Consider the following 27,059-nt stretch of genomic DNA (forward strand, 5'->3'; position numbering starts at 1 on the left):
TTTGCCCCAACAATAGAGGCATTAGGTAACAGCCGAAATTAGTGGCTTCGAATTGAATACACAATCAACTTAAATTAGCTCATAGCTCTTAAAAAGATGTACTAAGAGTAATTCATAATCAATTTAAATTAGCTCATAACTTCCTTAACGTTGTGTTTGGATAGAATTTTTGGAAGGAAAGGGAGGGGAAGGTAGATGAAGGAAGGGGAGGTAAAGGAAGGGGAGGGGTGAAGAATTCAAAATCCATCTTTTGGATAATAGAGAAAATGAAGGAAGAGAGAGTGAGGGAATTTGCTTGTTCTTGTTAAATTTACCCATGGCTGAATTAATTTTTTGTTCTTGAGATAATATGAATTGATTTTTTTTTTGTTTTTTCAAAATCAATAATTCAGATATCAAAATTCCAAAATATAAAATTTTGGAAATATAAATTTTGCAAAATAAAAAAAAAATTTGGAAATCAATTCCCTGTCAATTTCTTAAACGAAATTGTCAGAAAATTAATTTTTGAAAATTAAAACCAAAATTTCAGAAAATTGATTTTCGAAAATCAAAACAAGATCTTCTAAATGTTGGTTTTAGAAAAAGAACACATTTTCTAAAAATATACTTCGTATATCCTTATACTAGTTCTTTGCCCGAGCAATGCTCGGATATTCACAAGAAAACAAATTATTTTTATAAATTACTATAAGTTTGAGAAGTATCTATTTATGTTATCAAATTATTATAGATTAGATACGGTAATATAGAGTACTTATCTCTAATTTTAGTTTCCTGACATCTTATGAATTTAAAATTGAATTAAAATCTTTTTTTAGAGTAGAAAACGAACCATACATTATATATATTAACGATTAATGTTAGAGTTTGTATATTTTTGTAAAATATATAGTTTACTTTATTGGGCTTCCAACCCTATTAGGCATTATGTATATATACTCTTTGTGTATAATGAGAAAGCCACGGAATTGATTTCCTTCATGGTATCAGATACTCTTTCGATCCTTTCCTCCTAACCCTAGCCGCACCTTTCTTCTTCTTCTTCTAATCTCTTTCTCATGGCAGACACACCTAAGTTTCATCCTGCGCTCACCGTTACTAATGTCAAGTCTTTAATTCCCATTACATTAGACAATGAGCAGAGTTTGTATCATTCTTGGGCTACGTTGTTTACCAATCTTGTTAGGGTTCATGATCTTTATGATCATTTGGTTCCACCAACGGAGGCAACAGCCAAGGCTGCGTCTGATGCGGCTAAGAAGGCTGATCCGATCTTCTGGAAACGATTAGATGCTGTTGTGTTGCACTGGATTTACAACACCATTTCTCCCGATCTTCTCAATGCCGTTCTCAAACGCGAAGACACGGCGGAAGGGGCATGGAAGCGTCTTGCATCTCTGTTCCAGGATAACAAAGCTTCTCGAGCTACCCATCTCGAGGAGGATTTTGCTAATGCTCTGTTCGAGGATTTTAACTCGATCGACACTTTTTGCAATCACCTCCAATCTCTGGCGGACAGGTTGGCGGATGTTGAGGCTCCGGTCACTAATGGGCGTCTGGTTTTGCGTCTCACGGGTTCTCTACCTGAGGCGTATAGCGGTACAGTGGACTACATACAAAATCAAGAGCCTTTACCATCATTTGAAAGTTGTCGTTCAAGGTTGAAAATGGCAGAGCGTACTATCAAAGCACGTCTGGCTCGTGAAAATGGTGGTTCTGGGGGCCGTGCCGGGGGTGCCGCTTTGGTTGCGTCTGACTCTTCTCACACCGATTCCTCTTCAAGAAAAAACCGCAACAACAACAACAAAGGAAGGAACAAGAACAATGGGAAGAAAAAGGGGCAGCAGTCAAATGGGTCAAACTCCAGTCAACCGCCACATCAGCAGCCACAGTGGCAGCAGCAGCCACGTCAGCAGGGGCCACCTCAGCAAGGGCAGTGGCCACAGTGGCAACCGGGGTGGGGTGGATGGACAATTCCACCATGTCCATATCCTGCTTTCTCTTGGCAGCCAAGGCCAAATTACTCAGCCCAACGCTCTCCTAATGGGCCAGGTGTGCTTGGGCCCAGACCTCAAGCATACAATGCAAGTGTTCCGCCTTCTGCTCCTTCCACGGCCAGCTACACTCCAACAGACATTGAGGCCGCGATGCATGCTCTTTCATTCTCTCAGCCTGATGGGAATTATTATATGGATACCGGCGCAACGTCTCATATGACGGCAGATGCAGGTATTCTCTCCTCTTATTTCAATTCAAGCAATAAGCATCAAAACATTGTTGTTGGTAGTGGTCATTTAATTCCGGTTATTGGTCACGGTAGCACTATTTTACCCTCTCCTCATCCTCCGTTCACTCTTAGCAATGTTCTTCATGCTCCTAAACTCATTAAAAATTTGATCTCTGTTCGTAAATTTACCACTGACAATATGGTTTCAATTTCTTTTGACCCTTTTGGCTTTTCTGTTCATGACTTACAGACGGGGATCAGACTAATGAGATGTGACAGTACCGAAGATCTTTATCCACTTTTCTCTAATATTCAAGCCAATCACTCAAATCAATCAGCTTTTACTACACTCTCTACCGATCTTTGGCACAATCGTTTAGGTCATCCTGGCGATGCAATTATCAACACTCTTCGTAGTGATAAGTTTATTGATTGTAATAAGGCTTGTAAAGTTTTTTGCTCTTCATGTCCTCTAGGGAAACATTCTAAGTTGCCTTTCTATGATTCTTTATCATATACTTTCTTACCGTTTGATATTATTCATAGTGATCTTTGGACTTCTCCTATTGCTAGCTCTTCCGGGCACCGTTATTATGTTCTATTTCTTGATGACTATAGCAAATTTTTGTGGACATTTCCTATTGCCAAGAAATCACAGGTTAAACAATTTTTTTTGTCTTTCCATGCTCTTGTCAAAACTCAATTTGAACGTCATATCAAAACTTTTCAATGTGACAATGGCACAGAATATATTAACGGTACCTTTGAGCAGTTCTTTGATCAACATGGGTTACTCTTTCGTCTCTCTTGCCCTCACACATCTCCACAAAATGGCAAAGCCGAACGACACATAAAATCCATCAATAATATCATTCGAACCCTTCTCTCCCATGCATCTATGCCGCAAACCTTTTGGCATCATGCACTCTCTATGGCAACGTATCTTCTGAATATACTCCCTACTAAGGTCTTAGATAATCTCTCTCCCACGCAAATCCTCTATCAAAGTGATCCTTCTTACTCCGATTTGCGTGTCTTTGGGTGTTTGTGCTTTCCCTTATTTCCTTCTACTACTATTCACAAATTGCAGGAGAGATCAACCCCTTGTGCTTATTTAGGTCCGGCTCCTAATCGTCGTGGCTCTAAGTGCTACGATATGTCTAGTGGTAAAATAATTATTTGTCGTCATGTGCGGTTTGTAGAAACCGAGTTTCCTTTCTCCAAATTACACAAACCCACCACTTCGAGTTATGATTTTTTGAGTGACAATGTCATTCCTTCCATAATGCATGCCATCACTCCAACCCCAAACCCACGACAACATCAGCCTGACCCAATTCCTCAGCCCACTTCTCCCAATTCTCAAACTGGGCCGCAGTCTCACACGGGCCCAGTTCGCTCCCACTCTTCAGCTTCGCCTGGGCCGCAGTCTCACACGGGCCCAGTCCGCTCTCCTGCTGCTGCTCTCGCTCCGGGCCGTGCTCCACAGCAGCCCATATTCTCCCCAACTCCTCACATGGACTCGTCAGCTTCCTTTGGCCCAAATTCCCTTGCTGAAATTACTCACTCACCAGTCTCGTCTCCTAGGCCAAATAATCCCATGCTCCACCGCATGACTACTCGTGCTATCAATGGTATTTTCAAGCCCAATCCGAAGTATTCTTCCAATCTTCACACCTCAACCACTACGGCTCTTTCCCCTATTCCTAAAAATCCCGTTAGTGCGCTACGTGATCAAAATTGGAAAAATGCAATGTTGGATGAATATAATGCTTTAATTGATAATAAGACTTGGGATTTGGTGCCTAGGCCACCCGATGTGAATGTTATTCGGTCATTGTGGATTTTTCGGCATAAGCATAAATCTGATGGTTCTTTTGAGCGTTATAAAGCTCGTCTTGTAGGTGATGGTAAGACTCAGCAGCAGGGGATCGATTGTGATGAGACGTTTAGCCCCGTGGTTAAACCTGCTACTATTCGAACAGTGCTGAGTATTGCTCTCTCCAAATCTTGGCCTATCCACCAAATGGATGTCAAGAATGCTTTCTTACATGGTCATCTTAATGAAACTGTTTATATGCATCAACTCATGGGTTTTCGTGATAACGATCATCCTGATTATGTCTGTCTCCTGAACAGGTCTTTATATGGTTTGAAACAAGCTCCTCGAGCTTGGTATCAACGATTTGCTGATTTTCTTGCTACCATTGGTTTCACTCACAGCCAGTCAGATCACTCTTTATTCATATACAGGAATGGTTCTGATGTTGCATATATTCTGTTGTATGTGGATGACATTATTCTTACGGCCTCATCTGATCGTCTTTGTAAGCATTTTATGTCTCTCTTGGGTTCGGAATTTGCTATGAAGGATCTTGGTCCTCTGAGTTTCTTTTTGGGGATTGCTGTCACTCGCCATGCCCAGGGTCTATTTTTATCTCAGAGGCAATATGCTGCCAACATTATTGAGCGTGCAGGGATGTCTAACTGCAGTCCTAGTCCCACTCCGGTTGACACGAAGTCAAAGCTTAGTGCAACCGGTGATACTCCTTATTCTGATCCGACTATGTACCGTAGTCTTGCAGGTGCTCTTCAGTATCTTACTTTCACTCGCCCTGACATTTCTTATGCTGTGCAGCAAGTTTGTCTTCATATGCATGCTCCGACAAATGAGCATATGAGTGCTCTCAAGCGTATCATACGCTATATTCAGGGTACTTTGTCTTTTGGTTTGCATCTGTACAAGTCCGATGTTGATCGTCTTATATCATATACAGATGCAGATTGGGGTGGGTGTCCAGACACCCGTCGATCCACCTCAGGGTACTGTGTGTTTCTTGGTGATAATCTTATTTCTTGGTCTTCCAAACGGCAACCTACTCTCTCTAAAAGTAGTGCTGAAGCGGAATACAGGGGCGTTGCTAATGTGGTTTCTGATTCCTGTTGGATTAGGAATTTATTATTAGAGTTACATCGTCCGATTCAAAAAGCTACCCTGGTTTATTGTGACAATGTTAGTGCGATTTATTTATCAGGCAATCCAGTTCAGCATCAGCGCACTAAGCACATTGAGATGGATATTCACTTCGTCCGTGAGAAGGTGGCTCGTGGCGAAGTTCGTGTGCTTCATGTACCGTCCCGTTATCAAATTGCAGATATATTCACTAAAGGGCTTCCGCGCGTACTATTCAATGATTTTCGGGACAGTCTTAGCGTACGAGAATCTCCCGCTACGACTGCGGGGGTGTGTTAGAGTTTGTATATTTTTGTAAAATATATAGTTTACTTTATTGGGCTTCCAACCCTATTAGGCATTATGTATATATACTCTTTGTGTATAATGAGAAAGCCACGGAATTGATTTCCTTCAATTAAAGATTCAAGGGAATATACAAAAAATATTTAATTTATTTAAGTTGTTATTGTTGCTCTATTTTTTAGGTTGCATATTCTTTTTTTTTTTTAATTTTTTTTATCAGCTATGTTATTAATTTTCATGAACAAAAAAGAGAAAAAGAAAAAAAAAGATTTTTGGCGGGAATTTTTTTAATACAAACGCGACACGTGTACTTTGGGGATAGGGATGGAGATTACTTTAATATATTAGTATTGATGATTATATCAAAACCTTTTTTTTTCCAGAAAATCGATTTTTGAAGAACCAAAATTCTTTTTCAAAACTTGATAATGAAAATAAAAATCAGATTTTGTGAAAAATCACTTTTTGTAAATAATAACCAGAAATTTTGTATCTCAAGTTCTAACATTTGACATGTTTATACTTAAAAAACAATTTCAGAAAACAAAATTTCTTAAGATTGAATATGGCGGTGGACATGGCGGCGGAAGATGACGAGACTTTTGGTGGAGACGTCAAACAGTAAATGTTGAAGGAAGCAGAGTTTTCCTTTCAAATCTTCTCTAATTTGGAAAGATTTGTTTTTTAATTGTGGAAGGAAATAATTTCCTTCCATTTCTCTTCCTCCTAATTCCCTCACCTCCCATTTTTGTTATCCTGCCTATCCAAATGGAGAAAAACTCATCTATTCCTTTCCCTCCCCTTCCCTTCACTCCATTACTCTCCATCCAAACAAGCTGTAAATACTTGTACTAAGAGTAATTAACACAAGTAAGTAAACCATGTTGTAATAATCAAACTAGTGTGTGGCCCGAGCGATGTACCAAGTTTTACTTTCTATATCTATTCATATTATTTGAGATATAAACTATAAACTATATACTACCTCCGTTTCATATTATTTGCAACAATTAGAGCTTTTTTTTCTCTATTTTATGTCAAATCATTGCAAATAATATGAAACGGAGATAGTAATTAAAATAAAAAATGAGCAGTAATAACCATGAAACTAAATAAGTGCTCTTACATTGAAGTTTAATACAAAATATTTAGTACTCCCTCTATCCCTAAATTATATTCCAACTTCTAGCATTTATTCCTCACATAATAGACAGAAGTAGGAATGTAATTTACGGATGGAGAGAGTATATTATAATTGAATATGAAGCATAATTGAAAGATAGCAAAGATGGTAAGAACATCAATTCATTTCTTATTGGTCTTGTGTTCATATTTTGTTTTAGGAACGCTTTTTGATATATAAGTATAGATAGATATGTCTAGTTTGAGCACCTCCATGTTACTATTTACTAGAATTAGAAGAAAATTAATCTAGCTTTAAATTTTTGCTTGCAATGGTTGTGTCACACTGTCACTTATACGTGAATGAAGCTGCCAAATTAATGGCTTCAAACTAATTACGCAATCTTAGTCATGAGTTTTCTTCTGAGTCAATAATATATACTTCCTCTATTATTTTATAATTGCAACACTTCTGTTTTCACACTTGTCGATGCATATTTTCAATCTTTAATATCTTTAATTCCTGACATGTAAAAATTATAAATATTTGATATTAAATTTGTATAAGTCAAGACGAATCTAACATGATCATACATGACTATATTTTTATTTAAGTATAAACCGTCAAAGCTATTCAAAGCGAAATATATGAATAGTGTAAAAGTCAAGCTGTTGCAACTATTGAAAAACGAATTAAGTATGTGATTGAATGCACCCATATGCATATTTGTGGCACGCGCGATGTCAATACACGGATGAAATTGATCAAATAATTAGACAAACAAAAAATGATTAACACTCGTATCACAAGAAGCTAAATTTGGATTATTTAGGATAAATTCAGTTAACAAGTTTGTTCTTGCTAAAATATCAAAAGTAGTTGAAATTGACTGCGCATCTAGTGTGCGGCAACCTCACCATGTGGCTGCTTGTAAATTATCAAAGTAATCCATATAACAATAACCGAGTAATCTCTATAATACTGATTGGGTAACGCATATAGCACTGATGAAGTAACTTCTGGAAAATTGACCAAGAAATCCCTATTTAACTAACAAAATAACCCCTATAATAGCCAGTGTGGCCAGCCGCATAAAATAATTTGTAGATAATGTTCTATTTTTTTTCCCTTTAATTGGTTAAAGGCTTTGTAACATTAATAAATATTAAAAAATAAATAAATAAATAAAAAATAATAGAGCAGAACATTACAAACTCAACAGTTTCTAAGGACTACGCCTTCCAAATTAGTATCATTACAGACCATAAGGTAGAGTCTTAACTAATTTAATTTTTTTTTTCTACGCATGCAACTAATTATGTTAGAGACATTCATTTGCCAAAAACTACATTATTGTGCATGTCAAAACTACAATAATTTACTACTTGCTGTTAACATGATAAGGCTCCTTAGATAAGAATGAAGTGAAAACTATATCACTTCCGAGTTTAGCCATATCCTCAGCAGTCAAGTTGATATAAGCTACCATGTCATCACTCGATGGACCAACTGGGATAAAAATAACTGTATTCTTGTACATAAGGGTGGCAGAGGTGACCCAAACTGGCTTTCCCCAACCAAAATCAACTTCATACACTTGTAAACTCTTTAGATTGCTGAAACCGAGTGCAACTATTTCCCCTTTACATTCTTTTTCATAATGTTCCGTGACAGATCTCAGGTCTTCAGTACCATCTCGCAAATGGTTACCATTGTTCATTCTTTTTTACTCATTTGAATATTCTTTTTTACCATTGTTGTGGAATCCAAAATATTTCATTTTTTTACTCATTTGCTCATTTGAATATTCGAAATAATAATAAAAAAAAGAAAATAGCCACGAATGAACAAAATGTTAGGAAAAATAATAGCTTTGGTATCATGGTATCAGAGCCATTGGTGCAAAATCAAGACTTTTAAAATCATTCAATCTGCTCTCTTCTTCAGTCATCAGATCCATAAAACTTTCTTCTTTTCCTTCTTATTTTTTCTGAAAAATCGAAGCTTTATATAATGGCAACTGATGCAAACAGTGTGCTTAATTTGCACCCAAATGATGGTTCTTATTCCATCTCAGGAGACAAGCTTACTGGAGCCAGTGACTACAGATCCTGGAGGAGATCCATGGAGATTGCTCTCACATCAAAAAAGAAGATTAGCTTTGTTTTGGGCTCAGTCAATCGTTCTACATATGCTGCAGATGCTGTTAAGGCAGATCAATGGGATACTTGCAACTCTATGGTAATATCTTGGATCCATGCTTGTCTTTCAGATACCATTAAAAAATCTGTGCTTTATGTTAATACTGCTAGAGAAACATGGGTACAACTTGAAAAAAGATTTTCTATGGCAAATGGGTCTAGAAAATATAAGTTAAACAAAGACCTTTACCAGCTGAAACAGAACAGTAACACTATTAATGAATATTACACTGTTATGTCTAGTTTGTGGGAAGAACTAGATTCAATGAGTGCCTTGCCTGTTATTAGTGAAATATCTGCTGAGGTGAGAACTTTGCTGAACACAGTTGCTGAAATCAGGAAGAAAGTCGTTTGTTTCAGTTTTTAAATGGCCTGGATGATCATTATGGTGCAATGAGAAGCCAAATGCTCATGCTAACCCCTCTCACTACAGTAGAGTCTGCTTGCTCTATGTTGCAACAAGAAGAAAGTCAAAAGGAGGTTCTGATATCTAGAGCTGAATCAGATGTCTCTGCAATGTATAGCAGACAATTTCCAGCAAAACCAACTGTGATCTGTTCTCACTGTGGTGGAAAAGGTCATACTCAAAATAAGTGCTGGTATATCTATGGTTTCCCTAAGAAACAGGACAAGCCAAGATTGAATCCTGTCAATACAAGAAATAAGGAAAGATCCTTCAATCAATCTTGGAACAACAACAACAACAAATTCAAGCCAAAGTTGGCTGCTGCAGCTCAGTTCCCAGTCTTAGAGGGAAGCAACATAACTCTCACCTCTCAGCAGTTTGAACAGCTGCTGAAACACATGCCAACTTCCAGTACAACAAAGGGAAGTGAAACTGATGAAGAAATAGACAACAGTTTCTCAGGCATGGTGTCCTATAATCATGCAAAATCTGGATTAAATGGCTGGATAATTGACTCAAGAGCTTCAGACCATATGACATATTATCTGAGTAAGTTTACAGATCCCAAAACTGCTGCTGCTCTTCCCAAAATAACTCTTCCTACAGGTGACTCAACCTCAATATCTCACACTGGCAATGTTAGCTTGTGTAACTCATTAAATTTGCACAATTTGCTGTGTGTGCCTAAGTTCAGATACAATCTCTTGTCAGTTCCAAGATTGACTAAAGATTCACAATGTGAGGTGAATTTTTATGGAACACATTGTGTGATTAGAGATGCTGTTTCAAAGAAGATAAAAGGAGTTGGGAAAGCCAAAAATGGTCTGTATTACTTGGTTAATGAACCTCTGGGAGCTGACTTGATGTCTCAAGAACAGAACACTCATAATTGTTTGGCAGCTCAGAGTGATACAAGTTATGTTCCTTTTGCTGTCTGGCATCATAGATTGGGGCATGCCTCTGTGAAAAAGCTGCAGCACATTCCTTGTGTGAAAAAACTATCAAGGAAAATAGCCAGATATGTGTGACCTGTCCAATGGCAAAATTTACAAAATTGCCATATCAGTTGAGTGAGTCTCATGCTGCAGAACCATTTGAGCTCATTCACATGGATATCTGGGGTCCTTACAAGGTGTGTACCAGAGAGAAGTATAGGTACTTTCTCACTATAGTTGATGACTACTCCAGAAATACTTGGGTGTATTTGCTCCAACACAAACTTGGCTCTGATACCATGATGAGTTAAATATGCCTGGTGCAAGAGGACTTCAGATTTAGAGAGAAAGAGAGCAGAGAAGAGAGGAAGAAGAGATGATATTAGGTTAGGAAAATATCTGCTCTGCTTGAGCTTACAAAGAAAGCAGCCTAAGGCAATAAATAGTCACTACAGGACAAATTACAGAATCACCTACACCTAATCATTGCACTGAAAACAAGGCTGCAAATAACGGTATACAAATATTCCTATAGCACTATGACAGCACACACATAGCAGCTGACAGAGAGAATGCAGAGCAAAGAATAGGCAAGGATCTTTCCTTATTAGAACACAATATACATGCTCCATCTAGTATAAATTGCACTTATTAATACGCCATATATACATGAATAAATGAATTTCCTTATAAGCTCAAATAAGTTGAATCATAATAAGTTCAGATAAGTTTAGAAAAGATTTGATATACACACATTAATTTTTCCGTACTAAAGTTTAGTTCAAATTCTATAAAACTTCAAACAAACTTAGCAGAGCCTAAGAGATTTATATGTCCTTCAATCTAAATATCTAAAATTGTGAAACTGCCAAAAGAAAATAAAAAAGTAGCAATTTCCTTAGTAAACAATAAAGACAAATAAGGAGAGAACAAAAGAAGAATCCTCCTCAACTCAACCCATTTAAATTCATATATCCATATTAGAAGAACAACAAAATAAAACCAGCCAATATACTTATTTAAAAAAAAAAAAAAAACCTTATAATTACTCCCGTTTTTACGAATCATATGCACATTTAACAATTTAACCGTTATTTTAGGGACTCGAACATATCAAAGCACATATTAAAAGAAAGGTAAAGAATTCAACAATTGAAAAATAGATTGAAAGATTACCAGAAGAAAATCGGGCAGATTTGTTGGTGCTAACCCCTTGAACCATTTTGAATGAGTGAATTGTATGAGGGAAAGACAGAGTGATGGAGTAGGCAATCCACTCCAAACAACTAAAAGTGGTAATAGTTGCACTCGGCTTAAACCAATGGTAATAGTACCATCTCAGGTCTTCAGTACATTCTTTAAACCAAGAAGTGCATGATGATAGTTACCATTGTTCATCTTCACCCCAATGGCAATCCCACCACATGCGAAAACATTGACTTGAATAGCCAACAACAAGTTGGTGAAGCCTTCTTGGCCATAGGAAGGTAACAATTTGTCAAGCTCCCATACCCCGGCTTTATGAACAACTAACATCATCTAATAGCAAGTCAACCTTAGATTGTACATAGGGAACACCCTCGTCGTTGCAAATGATGTACTTAGCATCTTGCACTCGCCCTGCAAGTGGATAGAAGACGGATAGTGTGTTGGGTAGGGATCCTTTGAGGCGATATAAGACTTCATTATTACTAATAATTTTGGTACTAGGTTTTTGGGAGTTAAAGAAGAAGATAAGAGGCATAAGGGTGGGTGAGTTTACGTGATCAAACAACGAGGCTTGTAATATACGGAAATGATTAGGAGTTGGGCATGATGGTTTGATTATTTCATGAGAGACTAGTGTGATGTTCATAGTGTTCATTGCCATCCGAAAAACACCAAGAAAGTTTTTTTTCTCAAGTGTAAGGCCAAAATTTAATAGCTTCAATATAATAACTATATATATAGTAGAACCAAAGCAACGAATACCACTTAAATTTCAAAAATTGACATTATCTTATAATTAAACAAAGAAATTCAAGTCTTTTAATAAACCTTAAGCTAATTCAACTAATTAAGCCATCTTTAAATTAAACATATGTAAAATTAATGCGGCTTACAATTGAAGTAATCAACAATGACCTTAATGAAATGTTTAAAGCTAAGTAACAAAACTTTATTACTGCATGTGATTGTAATTGTAATTGTAATTATGAAGCAATTGCACTATATGTGTATTGTTTGTAAATGCATGCAACTTGTCATTTATACTGCTATACGACGAATAAATGAGATTTGCTTAATTTATTCGTTAGTGTAATAATTAAAGATGCATGTGACGGAAGTAAAGCAAATTCTAGATCATAGAGGTTTTAATTTCATCCTAAGAAACAAATGATAATATGAGTATCAGCTCCCTTAATTTTATAAAGTGTTTGATTAACTCTTTCTTCTATTATTGATGTGTGATAAACTTGGCTACCAACCCAAAACCGATCACCCAACCCAAAATACTTGACTAGAGATCAGATCATCACTGCTTCTACCATACCCATAGTCCCATATTCAATTAATTTGACCAAATTAAATTTAGTTCAGTGTTTCTAAATTCTAATGATAATTATTTTTCATTGTACGGAGTACATATGTATCAACTTTCAAGTCCTCCATTTACTTTAGTTTTCATACTATCAAATTATACATATCTAATAAGTTCGGATTATTAGATAATAATTGAAAGTTGCGATTATTAAAATTAAACTGGACAAAATTTGGATTATCAAAGTGAATTTTTACTTTAATGTATGTATTTGTTAATTAATATTTCATTTAAGATGTCGTATGACTTTTTTTTAATGAATTGATTTTGTTGAAAAAATATAAGCAAAGGAAAAAAAGACAAATAATTTTAATGAATTGATTTTATTGAAAAAATATAAGCAAAGGAAAAAAGACAAATAATTTTAATGAATTGATTTTATTGAAAAAATATAAGCAAAGGAAAAAAAGACAAATAATTTACATACACACCAGATTAATCAAATAAATTTACAAGCATGTGAAACAAATAATTAAATTGTTGGAGCAAACATTGGTAGATTACAAGGCTTTATATTAGATAGTACATTAGTACCCCTTAAGAACCAGCTAAAAATAAGGAAATCAATCGACTGAAATAAAGGGCAAAGCAATGAAGCATGGATCGATCCACTAAACTATGAAACCTCAACTACTTACATAAAACAAACTAATTGACCAAATATATGAACTAATAATTAAATATACTTGAAGCACTTAATTAAACATAGATGGATCGCCAAAGATTTCACTGGATCTTTTGCACTAGATGGTCTTCAACTTAACCTTAAGAATGTATGTTACTAACTTATAAACGACTTGGTTTTTGTGTTGGACTCATTACCATTGCTTTTGCCATTTCTCTCAACACAAATTTTTGAATCTTTCCTGTTATAGTGGTGGGGAGCTCATCCTTAAAAACAACTCGTGTAGGTACCATGTAATGTGGCAATCTTGCTCGACAATAGTCAATAATCTCCTTCTCACTCGCCTCCACCCGACCGCCTTTGGCTTTTAAGCATATAAAAGCACAAGGGGTCTCACCCCAAAGGTCATGTGGTTGCGCCACCACTGCAGCTTTACGAACCCCCGGAAAGGTATATAGCACCGACTCGATCTCAACACTACTTATATTCTCACCTCCACTTATAATTACATCCTTGGATCGATCCTTGATCTCGATATATCCATCCGGGTGTACCACCCCAAGATCACCAGTCCTAAACCACCCGTCCTCTCCCATACACTTCAAAGTCCCTTGGGAGTTTTTGAGGTAGCCAAGCATAATTGAACTCCCTCGCATAACAACCTCCCCAACAGTTTCTCCGTCTCGATTCACTGGCTTGTTGGTGGACCGATCGATTATGTCTAAAGCAGCCATCCCAATTGTACGAACCCCTTGTCGAGCTCTCAATTTTGCTCTCTCATTAGCCGGAAGCCCGTTCCACTTAAGCTTCCACGCACAAGAAACAGTTGCCCCACCGGTTTCGGTCAATCCATAACAATGTGCAACAACAAACCCAAGTGATTCGGCTTGAAATATTATCGAGGCCGGTGGAGGAGACCCACCAGTTAGGATTTGCACGGGGTTCCGGAGGGTTTGTGTAGCGGCTGGCCTTGAATGATTAACGAGCATGTTTAAAACCACAGGAGCAGCACACATGTGAGTCACATTATGTTGGCTTATGAGATCAAGTATTTTAGCGCTGTCGAATCGTTCAAAGCAGATATTAGTAGCGCCTACAGCCGCCATCGCCCAAGTGAAGGACCATCCATTGCTATGGAACATCGGTAAGGTCCATAGGTAGATTGGTTGCTTTGGTACAAACCAATCAATCAACGAGTCGAGGGCCGAGATATAAGACCCTCGATGACAGTGGACTACACCCTTGGGCGATGATGTTGTCCCCGATGTGTAGTTAAGTACAATCGGGTCCCATTCGCTCAAGGGTGAAATCCACTTGAACTTAGCATCTCCTCTCGCAATTAACTCCTCATATGAGTCACAAAATTCACGTGGGATTGGTGTGCTATTGTTCTCATCATCTGAGATGAGGATGAGGCGAGGGCGAGGGTGGTTGGAGGGTAGGAGAGACAATGCTTCAAGAACTAAAGAGCATAGTTGGTGATAGACAAAAACTAATTTTGATTCACTGTGATGAAGGATCACCGAGATCGTGGCGGGGTTGAGTCGAGTATTGATATTATTAAGTATGGCTCCAGCCATAGGGACTGCGAAGTGCAGCTCATAGGCAGCGGGTACATTCGGGGCTACCACCGATACGACGTGTTTTCTTTCGATTCCGAGGGCGGAGATGGCGGAGGCAGCTTGGAGACATCTTTGGTTAGTTTGGGACCAAGTGTAGGTGGTGTTGTTGTAGATGATTGAGGGACAATCACCGTAAACAAGAGCTGCTCTTTCCAAGAATGAGAGAGGTGTAAGAGGGGTTGAATTTGTTAGTGACGGCTTTAACTCATCCATGTTTCTATGATTATAGCTAAGGAAATGCTAGTATTTTTCTCTTTTTTGGAATGGTATTTTCTCTTTAACATATTAGAATATGATTATATATAGATGTTATTATATGCTTAAACGAACTAATATTCTTTTAATTAGTTAAGTAATTCGTACTTTTTAATTATCAAGTTGCTGATATTCTAATATGTTATTGGGCAGCATGAAGAATTGGTAGTGCTTACAGGTAATCGCTTGAGAGGAGGGGGTTTAAGGAAATCCCCCTTATTCCCAAGCATTTTGTAGTTGGTGGGGCTCGAACTCGTGACTTCAAAATCACAAGGTGAGTTCCTTACCAATTCCACTAAGCTTTGCTTGGTACGCAACTAATTAAATTGATTCTCTAATTAATACGGGTAATTTGAATTAATAGGTATCTATAGTACATCAAAGTTGCAATACTCTTATTTATATATCTCCTCTATATTCTTTAAACGGTCTTTAACACGTATTTTCTATAGTACAAAACGTCTATTTTATTTTCTTTAAACGGTCTTTAACACGTATTCTTGATAGCCAATATTCTTATTTATATATCTCCTCTATATAAAATTTTAAAAAGTTGATATAATAAACACAAAGTCATATATGTGGTTGGTCACACCGTGTGGCGGTGTGGCCAATAACCATTATAGGGGCTACTTCGTTAGTTTTATAGAGATTACTTGGTTAGTGTTATAGGGGTATTTCGTTCATCATCAGTGTTATAGGGTTTACTCGATCAGTGTTACAAGAGATTAAATTACTCAATCAGTATTGTAAAAATTACTTTGTTTTTTATTTAAAGTGGACACATAGTGTGGTCAATCGCACACAAAACGCGTTGTATTATAAAACTACACATTAAATCAAATTCAACAATTATTAAAATATTAACAAAATAAAATAATAACATCCACTATTTTATCTATTGTATTCTTTTTTGAGGATATTGGAATGTAAGCAAAATATTGTATAGTATATATTAGATCAAATTCAACAATTATTAAAATATTAACAATAAAATAATTACAAACTTATAATATAAAGATTAGGGACGGCCTATCTTTTCCAGTTTTGCTGTTTGATGTATGCCTTAACCAATATTGTAAGCATTGATAGTATTTTAAACCCACACAATGCTTTTTAAATAATCGAAGATACTTATTTTTAGCTGGCTTTTTCAATATATAAACAAAAAGACTTTATATTTTTATTAATTTGAAAGATAGTTGACATTAACTTCAAGTTGCAAAAACAAATGTAGTTGAATTATCTTGCTTACAACTATAATACAATAAATTAATTTTTGATACCTTAAATATTAAGTAATAACTAGACAACATGTTAAAAAATGACCATTTAAAGTATGAAATCGAGTTCTTAGATTCTTAGAGCTTGCTGGTAGCATGAGGTGCCTTGGATACAAGTGAAGTAAATTCTTCATCATTTTCGAGTTTAGCCATATCTTCTCTACTTAAGTTGATATAAGCTACAATATTATTGGATGATGGACCATCAGGGATTAATATGACCAAATTCTTGAACATTAATGTTGCCGATGTAACCCAAATTGGCTTCCCCCAACCAAAATCAGCTTCATAGACCTGCAAACTCCGTAAATTGCTGAACCCGAGTGCAACGATCTCTCCTTTGCTCACCCTTTCATAGTGTTGTGCTATAAACTTCAAGTCCTCTTTACCATCTTGAATCTCTCTAATGAACTCATCATTGTTTATTACTTTTCCTATGGACTCGTTCATTTTGTTTAAGAAGTCGCGTTGACAATTTGAAATGTTTTTATCATTGATCGTCGTACACAACTTTATTATAGCATTTACAACCATGTTACCAAAGTAATACGATTGATCATCAGGCAGACTCACTCGAGGGCGTAGATTAACCGCATGATAAACTTCGAAAGGTTTACTATCGACACTATTGTAACAAGATAACTTGATCCTGCTCCAAACGAAGGCCGATAAAACCATAGGGAGGGAAAGCCGATAACTTGTGTTAGTTTCGGAAAATAGTTTGGACCGAAGGGCATGTAACTTTTCTTTGCTAAACATGAACCATTTTGTAACCGGTCTATCCTTGATAAGATTAGCATTTTGGTTGGTAAAATCATCCATATTTTCGAATTTTGGTGTCGAAGGTGGAAAAAGTTTCCATATATCGAAATAAGGGCGGCCACAAAGATTATGATGATATTTGTTATTAACATTGGCCATAAATGCCCAAGTTTTGACAAACATCACTAACGAGTGTTGGATAAGTAATGGAAGTTTTGCTTCAAAGTTGTTAGTTTGACTTTGCTTAATATTAGGAATAATAAGTTAGTGGTTTTGTTGTTGTTAGGAATCCTAGAATATATTTCCAAAGTATTAGTATGCAGTAAGTTTCGTGGGTTATGCTCCCACTTTATTTTCCTTTATTTTAGTTGATGTTAGTTTGTTTGTTGCCTATATAAAGGCCCTTTTATTTCTTAATCAAAGCAAGTAAGTTATCTTTCCTCTTTTAGTTTCTATCTACGAGAAGGCATCGGAAATAGCATGACTCATCTTCACCCCAATGGCAAGACCGCCGCAGGCAAATACATTGACTTGTATGGCTAACAACAAGGCCGTATACCCTTCTTGGCCATAAGGGGGTAACAATTTATCAAGCTCAGAGACCTCGGCCTTGTAAGCTACATCTATCAATGGCTTATCAACCTCGGCTTGCACATAGGGTACACCCTCGTCGTTACAACTTATGGAATTAGCATCTAGAACGCGCCCTGCTAGTGGATAGAAAGCGGATAATGTGTAGGGAAGGGATCCTTTGAGTCGATCCAAGACATCATTAGTACTGACATTGGTAGTATGTTTTTGGGAGTAAAAGAAGATAAGGGGCATAAGGACAGGGGTGTTTACATGATCGAACAACGAGGCTCGTAGAGATTGAAGATGGTTAGGTGTTGGGGTTGAAGGTTTGACAATGTCTTCGGAGATGAATTTAATGTTTATTGTGGTTATTAAAGCCATTAATAATTTTCAATAGCTGTTAAGAATTTATAAACGTATTCTGCTTCGTCAAAATTGCTTGGAGATCAACTATAAATCCAAGGCCAAGATTACATTGTCTAATGTGTTGGACACTTGCACGTTATAATTGCGTAATTCTTTTGAATGATTCAAAACAAATTTAATTGTATAAAACTATAGTAATATTTTTAGATTAGGAACAATAGATTAAAGTTTCATAGTATAGCTAGCAAGTTGTAAGACAAATTCAAGTCATTTATTTTATTAAACAGAAGATGATGTCTTATGATAAGTGCATCATGATCGATACGTTAATAACACATGATCATTTATCACGTTGACAAAAGATGATGTCTTATGAGTTATGATGAGTGCATCGTGATCGATAATTGTAATAAAAAAACAACTTTATATGAAAAATTAGTTTTGTGCCCGTGCGATGTCCGGGTTGTTTGTTGAATTTTAAGATAAACCCTTTTATCTAAAATATATGCGGAGTATTTTATTTGAATTTTCTACTCACGGAAAAAAAATTACTTAACAGTCATACTTATAAAATAAAAAAAAAATAGTAATACCACTCATAAAGATATGTGGGTGGTTTTAAGAAAGAGTTTGGGTTGGTAGTTGTTGAAAGTGGCGCAAGTAGCATGGTAAGAGCAATTAGAAGAAATCAATTTGAAGTTGCACCTATTTTCATATTATAAGATGAAATTTCTAAAATAAGTTGTGATTTAAATATCTTTAATTTTAGCTAGATGGGAGATCAATATGACTTCAGTCTTCAAATTTTGGCGGATCTTGATTTAATTTTTCTAAGATCCGTAATGTAGAGTTTAAAATATTTGTTAAGTCGCTTATTAAAATATATAATAGAAGTAAATGGATTTATTTTGAAGTAACGAATATTATGATAATAGAATAATAAATTTATAAGACAATTATGGAACCACCTGTCTTATGTGTGGCTGGCCACAACATATAGCCGGTTGTAATAAGAACAAAGTAATCCTTATAATACTAATCTAGTAATATCTATAACATAGACGGAATAACCGACCAAGTAATTATAACACTAAATAATCCTTGTAATATTGACCGAGTAACCCCTATAACACTGACGAAGTAACCCCTATAATGCTAACCAAGTAAACCAATAACATTGACCGATTATGATTATTGAAAGTTATAAATTAAACTTTTTTAATAAAGTTATACGCACATAGTAATTTAAAGAAAGCAAATATTGAACATTTAGAGGAAGGTTGGTTGCATGTAAAGACTTAAGAGAACGGTTATATATACTAATAGATCTCTCTCTCTCTCTCTCTCTCTCTCTCTCTCTCTCTCTCTCTCTCTCTCTCTCTCTCTCTCTCTCTCTCTCTCTCTCTCTCTTTTCTTTTAATTTGTATAAAATTCTACACCAAAAGTTTTATTGGAAATAAAACTCTAAAATAACTTTTTTATCAAATTAAATCTATCCAAATTTTATTGAAAATAAAACTTTAAAATAACTTTTTTTTATCCTGGCTAATAAATCTATCCAACTTTTTTTTTTTTTTTTTTTATCTTTTTCAAAAATATTCAAATAAATCATACGTGTCATACTTTTAATTAATTGTCGCCTACGTGACGCGACACTTGGCGAAAAGTTAGAATGCCAATTGTCGCTGTCTTGTGACCTATCTAAAAGTTTAGCTTTATATATTAGTTATACGATGGATCCTTGTTATGAAATATTGTGTGGATGACCATTATATTCGTTGTATCATTTCGGAATATTCTAGTTATAAGGTTTATTATAATCCAAGCAAACCCTAATTATATTGTATGTATATATAGAGAGCTAACAATTCGAGTAAATGAGTTGGGTTTGGTTCGAATTAGTGTGGGTCAAGTCAACTCGGGTCAGGTCAATTCAGGTTAATGTCGTAATTTATGCAGGCCGGGTACGAGTTGGGTCATGCTTGACTCTAGTCACGTTGGGTCATACATCTTATCGGGGTTGTGTCAGGTTTAGGTCAGGCCAATAACAGGTCGGTTACATTCGGGTCGGGTGAATAATTCGTATATATTAACTAATTAACCCACCTCTTCTTTGCAAAAACTTAATCCAAAAAACCAAACCTTTTTGAAAACCAAATCGTTTTTCCTTCTTTAATTGGCTATTTTTACAAAGATTTGGTTTGTTTGGATTGAGTTTTTGCAAAAAAGAAGATTAGTTAATATATACGAATTACATGTTTACGAATCAATGCAAACTGGGATGCCATAAAGAAAAAAACTAACAAACGTCTTCTTCGATTACAGAGTTGGAAGAAAACCAATCATTCAGCCTAAATCAAAACGTCGCCGGCCACCGCGATATTAACAACAAATACCTATCAGGTAATTCCTCTTTAACAAATACTTAAAAATCTGATTGTTGTTGAGATTTTTTTTAAGAACAAAGACCTAATATTCAAAAACTGAACAAAAATACAAAATTCTACCGGACGAGTTGATGAACGACATGGATAGATCAAGCCTAACATTGAATCATTGAACGAATTGCTGAATAAAAGTGACAGATTTTCGAAAAATTATGAATTTTGATGAAGAACAAGATGAACACGTTTTTTTTTTCTTTTTTTTGTAAATTTTAATTTATTGATTTTGATTTTCTAAAATTAATTAAGAAATTAAAATAAGAATTTCTTATATTATAAAATATAATTTTCAAAAATTAAAAAAAAGAACTTCACAAATTACAAAAAAGATTTTTAATTAAGATATGCTTTGAAATGTCAAAGATTACATGGCAAAGTACATCCAATCAAATCATGCCACATAATCAAGGCTTGTGGTAGTCATTTTTTAAAAAGCAACTGTAAAATCATCACCACACCCACCACCGTCTTACATTTTTCACTTTCACTCATTAACTTTCAACTGTTCTATCGATCTCTTACTCTCTCTGTCCCTTTTTTTTTGCTCCATTAGATTTTATACGGTCTTCAAGATGCGTCTTGCAATGTACAGTATATAACTTGATTTCTATATACGTGTAAAAATGATTAAAACTTGATATTAATAAAATATACTCCCTTCGTTTTTTTTAAATGCATCAGTTTGACAATTGCACTATTGACATACCATGGTTGACTTAATTTTTTCACTTCTAATAAATAAATAAATTTTATTATATAATATATCATTAGATTTGTCATAATGTCTAGTTTCATAATATAATTTTGTTATAATTTTTACTAATACACAATTAAAGATATTAATGGTCAAAGTAGCGTCTTGAAAAATATGCCGATCAAAGTGATGCATATTAAAAAAAAAAAAAAAAAAACAGAGGGAGTACTATAAGATGAATTCAACAACACCACACGTGAATATATTATCTCTTGTTGATCAATGAGAATTTAAGGTGAAAGTCTTTAAAATTTGACCCAATTTTTTGCAATAGGAGAAAAAAGTAGGGAAAGAGGGAGTATCTTTTACGGATTTTACTTGAACTAAATTTGGTCTTTTTGGAGATCAAAATTTTTAAAATGATATGCAACTTTTTAGTTAGGGCCCCAACTAGGCCCCAGCTTGAATCAGTCTTTATTCGAGAGAGAGGTGTTTTTGTTTATGGATTTTTTATGCTATCACAATTCACAATAAATTATACTCCTAAGTCCGTAAAATAATATAGTACAAAATATTAATTGTAGGCAATTGGCGATTAATTAATAAAACATAAACTAATAGTTTTAATCATGATCAATGTTGATGAATAATATACGAGAAGGATTTCAACAGACCATCTTTATTGTTATAGTAATAAACCTGAAAGATGGAGAGCTGTGACTCAAAGAAGCATGAAGAAGAAGCATCAAGACTTGGTGTTAATGAAGAAACTGAAAACAACAACAACGACAACGACGGTGACGACAACGACAAAGGAGGTTGGATAACCTTCCCTTTCATCATAGGTATATTTCTGTTTCTTTATCTATAGTTCTCTCTCTTCAAACAATATGTGTATTACATTTGAATAATGAAGCTCAAATTTCAATTAATTTGACTCGAATTTTTACTAGTGGATTATTGGAGATATACATTCCAATATACTCCAAATTAATGTGTATCTCTAATGTTATATTCACTTGCATAAAATCTTATGGGGCAGTACCCTCATTTTTTGTTGTTCACTAATCACTATATGGGTTATGGAAAAATATAAGTTGATATCCTATATTAACAAAAAATTGTTAATATCAGGAATAGTTTTGTAAATTGACAGCCAATATCTCATTTCTCTTTCCTCTGTCTCTACTACCACACCTTTTCTCTCTCCTCATCTACACTACCCGCACCACCGCAGACCATCACCGTCACCACATAATTAATGACCATAACCACCACTGCACAACCACTAGAACTACCGCCCAACCACCGCATTCCCATTAATACCGCACGACCTTTAGAGCCACCCATCGCACCACATCACGACAGTTAGCACCACCACACAACTATGAACACCATTTCACAAGCAAATTCCTTTCCCTAAAGGGTTAATAAGGACCCACTTTACTTGATTTGCAGCTAGAGTGTTTTTTTTTTGCTGGCTGCCCTTATAGTTGCCAAAGTGGTCCATCGCCGGCTTAGCCATGGGAGGGGAGGAGAGAGAAGAAAATATTGGTGGTGGTGGAGGAAGAAGGCTGTATTGTACTTGTATTTTGGAGGAAAAATGGGTGATATTAACATAGTTTGTTAATATAGGATATCAATTGGGTTTGCTTCGTCATAAAAAGCTTCTCAGTATTGTAGCTTAATATTTTATATTTTACTCTTAATTTTAGTTATGTTGTATATTATAATATTTGCTCAAAAAAAAAAAAAAGTTATTTGTTGTAATGTTTCCTTAAAAGAAAAAAAAAATGTTACATGTTATAATAATCCAATTCCTCTATCCCATAATATATATTGCTCTTTTTCGTGTTCATGTTCACAACTTAAAAAACTTCGACTATAAATTCTCATTTATATATTTAAAGAATATAGTCATGCATATATTACTAAACTAGTTTCAATTGTAACCTTATAGCATATACTATTTATAAAATTTTATTAACACATAGTTAGAGATATTGATGATTAAAGGTATATTTAAAGACTATGCAAATGAAAATAGACGCTATATTGATTAAAATGGAGTACATAGAAATAAAATTTATATATTGTGTAGACAGTGGAAAAAAATGTCGTTCTCAAGTGGAGTTTTGTTGTTTTTGAGCTCGTAAAACTTAGCTCAAAAGCTCTATCTGATAGAGTATATAATCAATTATGGGCTTAAACTATTATTTTAATTTTTAATTGAGTTGGCATTTTAACATGGCATATATCATGAGCCAACGTGACACAATCAAAAAAAAAAAAAAATGTGACACAAATGTGTGTCACTACGTATTCAAATTTTTTACACCCCGAAGTAAAATATTTCATCAACTTAACCTTTTGGTTGAGTTGCTCCTCTAATAGTCATGAAATCTCGTTAATTCTACTAATTTAAACCCAAAAAATCACAATCTGTAATCTATTCGTTGCTCTATTTTTGCTGAGATACATTCTTCAAAAGTCAACTCTGTTTAGAGATGTATCTTAATGTTTCCACGATCGAATCTTTATCAGGAGATGAGAGTATGAGATCAATGATTACAACTTGGGACCTAACTCCTTAATAATCTATTCAATAATAACTGTACAAGACTTTTTTTTTTTTTTTTTTTCTTTTTACGACATTGTAGTTATGGTCACAATAATCAATATTTAATCTTATAAACAAATTTAACATTAAAAATTTCATTCATCATTGTTATTTGTTAATATTATTTCTGTGTAAAGTATAGGTGATCAAGTTGAGCCCGGCCCGATTTGAGCACACATTTTCCGGCCCGAAGTTTGACCCGACCTAATCCGACCCGATAAATGAACATATTTTTTGACCTTTGCCCAACCCGAACCAGCCCAGCCCGCACATTGATCACCTCTAGTGTAAAGTTACAACATAATAATAATTTTTTTTTTAATTTTTTTTTATTTAATAATTACAGGGACAATGATAGGAATATCATTGCCAGCAAGTGCTTGGAACGCCAATCTAGTTGTATATGCAATAGAACAATACAACATGAAGGAGATCACCGCTGCAAAATTGTACAATATAGTTATGGGTGGTATGACTTTAGTCTCCGTCATTTGTGCAGTTCTTGCAGATTCGTTCTTCGGATCGTTCACCATCTTCATTGTTGCATCTTTTGTTTCTCTGGTTGTAAGTACTCTTAACCTAGCTAGGTTGCACAAGAACGTGTACCGACACGAATACGAGTACGAAACAAATATGCGAAAATGTCTATCTTATAAGGGACACGGGTACGAGATGTTAAACCTCATATAATATATTTTAAAAAAATAATTAAATTGACCATATATTTGTCATTTTGTCCTTTTATTAGATCATATTGTATCATATTAACAACGAGCTATATATGAATACACTCATATTATTTAACAATTATCTTAGTTATCTCACTTAAATTTTCTCATTAAAAAAAAAAGTTGAACATTCCATAACATAGTAGGATATGTTTCGAGACGTATCATCGTGTGTCCCACGAGTGTCGATGTCTAACATGGTGTCCGACACGAATATGGCAGTTGGATGAAGTGTCCATGTATCCTAGTTCTTAACGAGCAAATAATAATATCACTATTTTTCTTTACTTTCTCATGGCTGATAATGTTGGCCTCTTCTTTATTACACAGGGTGTTGTCCTGTTTACGATTTCTGCTAAAGTTCCGTCCTTAAGGCCTGATTTATGCATCAGAAGTAACTTGGTAGAATGCAAGCCTCCATCAATGGCACAACAAGGATTCCTTTATACCACAATAGGTTTGGCTGTGATTGGAGCCGGAGGCACGAACTTCCTACTAGGAACAATTGGTGCAGATCAATATCCTAACTCACCTAAACATCGTCAAGTTTTCTTTAACTGGTTCCTTGGTGCTCATGAAATTGGTGAAATCATAGGGTATACTATCGTAGTTTACCTCCAGAGTAATGTGAGTTGGGGAATCGGCTTTGGTATTGGTGTTGCTGGAAATGCATTGGCCATACTGCTCTTCTTTGGTGGATCATGCTTTTATAGGCGTGTAATGCCTCGAGGAGGAAGCCCGTTCACGAGCATAGCTCGCGTTGTTGTGGCATCTGTAAGGAAGCTTAAAACAAATGCAACGAAGTCAGAAATCGATGGTGATTCTTACTTTTATGGTTCCTCAACATCAAGTATTGTCCATAGAGATCCTCCAACTAATAGCATCAGGTAATCTAAGTAATAATTATGTATCTATATACTATTCTCGTCCCAAAATGTTGTTCCTGTTTTAATCAAATTAGCTTGATTTGCTATAACTTAAAGTTGATAGTATTTAATTATTGGATCCTCTATGTTGTTGGCATGATCAATTAAGATTTCTTAATCGAGCTGCCCTAGGAAGAACGGATGATAATAACGTGATAGCAACCCAAAGATTAACAAAATCATGGAGCTTATGTACAGTGGAGGAAGTAGAGGACTTTAAGAGGTTTATAAAAGTATTGCCAATATGGTCATCCGGTCTAGTTTCAAGTATCATATTCGGAGTTAGTTCAAGTCTAGTTGTGCTTGAAGCTTTAGTAATGGACCGAAGCATGGGACCTCATTTCAAAATCCCGGCAGGAAGCATGCTCATCTTTATCATCGTCTCAACATGCCTAATAATCTTTATACTTGACTGTATTATTTATCCGTTAGTGCAACACATAATTCATCGAACATTGACACCTTTGGAGTCCATAGGTTTCGGGTATCTTGTTAACGTGTTGAGTGCAGTAGCTTTTGCCCTAGTCGAAATGAAGAGACTAGATTTAGTTAAGAGGACTAACCATTTGATGGATCAACAAGCACAAATAGTGGCTCCTATGTCGGTTTTTTGGCTCGTCGTTCCCCTTGGGTTGATGGGTATTGGCTCAGCATTTTATTTTCCAACACTAATGGCGTTCTATTATCAAGAGCTACCAGCTTCACTCAAGAATACTGCAAATGCTATGATTGCGTTACAATTTTCGGTTGGAAGTTATCTTGGCACCGTTTTTCTTAGTGTTGTTCAACGTTCTACTTCATGGTTACCAGATGACATTAACCATGGTAATGTAGATTATCTATATTGGACGCTAACAATTTTAGGATTTATAAGCTTTCTATACTATCTTTTATGTGCTAAGTGTTATACTAATAAGCAATAAACAGAAATAACTTATCTCTTGATGCGTGAACCAAACTGACAATAGCCGCGTCGTGGAGAACCACTGACCTAAAAGACGATTCCGCGCTACCTCCCGGTGCAGTAGACAATTGCGGTCGCCCTCCAGGATAAGCACGGCGCCGGAGTTTATGTGCACTCACAAACCCGACTGGAACTCAGAATACTTGCCCAGAAAACAGAACAGGAAGAACATGTGTTTAAATAATTTTAGAGAAGAGAGAAGACTGATTGTGTGTTATGTTTTGGCTGAGAAAACCACCGAATATTTATAGGGTGAAGAGGAAAAACGGGAAGCATAAAAGGTGGGAAGAACCTGGCCAAGAAGATGACCAGATTAATCTAGTCAGTCAACAAACGAGGCAAGAAACAAGGGAGTGAATTAATCAGCTAAAATCAAGGGATTAATGGCTGATTAATTCCCACAACAGTCAGAAAATCCCAACAGTCAAAAACGGATACTTGGAATATTCTGTTAACAAGGAA

The 27,059-nt window shown here is 35.5% G+C and overlaps 3 protein-coding genes and 2 pseudogenes across 3 annotated transcripts; 2 read left to right on the plus strand and 3 right to left on the minus strand.

The window, feature by feature from the left end:
• The first annotated feature begins 8,625 nt into the window (after positions 1-8,625).
• LOC145590231 (uncharacterized) lies at positions 8,626-9,180 on the plus strand. Its single transcript, XM_081646977.1, has one exon. The coding sequence runs from the start codon at positions 8,626-8,628 to the stop codon at positions 9,178-9,180; it is 555 nt and encodes a 184-aa protein (XP_081503103.1).
• A 2,312-nt stretch (positions 9,181-11,492) lies between these two features.
• LOC145590232 (akuammiline synthase 2-like) lies at positions 11,493-12,024 on the minus strand (annotated as a pseudogene).
• Positions 12,025-13,521: 1,497 nt separating this feature from the next.
• LOC145587415 (2-methylpropanoate--CoA ligase CCL4 pseudogene) lies at positions 13,522-15,201 on the minus strand (annotated as a pseudogene).
• Positions 15,202-16,598: 1,397 nt separating this feature from the next.
• On the minus strand, positions 16,599-18,236 carry LOC145588498 (stemmadenine O-acetyltransferase-like). The gene is made up of 2 exons (XM_081645147.1): positions 17,746-18,236; positions 16,599-17,475 (listed from the first exon to the last, which is right to left on the minus strand). Exons 1-2 carry the CDS (start codon positions 18,234-18,236, stop codon positions 16,599-16,601), a joined length of 1,368 nt encoding a protein of 455 aa, XP_081501273.1.
• A 3,829-nt stretch (positions 18,237-22,065) lies between these two features.
• LOC145588499 (protein NRT1/ PTR FAMILY 2.3-like) lies at positions 22,066-26,556 on the plus strand. Its single transcript, XM_081645148.1, has 4 exons — positions 22,066-22,204; positions 24,326-24,543; positions 25,038-25,594; positions 25,743-26,556. The coding sequence occupies exons 1-4, from the start codon at positions 22,066-22,068 to the stop codon at positions 26,554-26,556; spliced, it is 1,728 nt and encodes a 575-aa protein (XP_081501274.1).
• The last annotated feature ends 503 nt before the right edge of the window (positions 26,557-27,059 follow it).

The sequence above is a fragment of the Chenopodium album genome, chromosome 17 (assembly GCF_948465745.1).
Source record: "Chenopodium album chromosome 17, dcCheAlbu1.1, whole genome shotgun sequence".
Lineage (NCBI taxonomy): Eukaryota > Viridiplantae > Streptophyta > Magnoliopsida > Caryophyllales > Amaranthaceae > Chenopodium > Chenopodium album.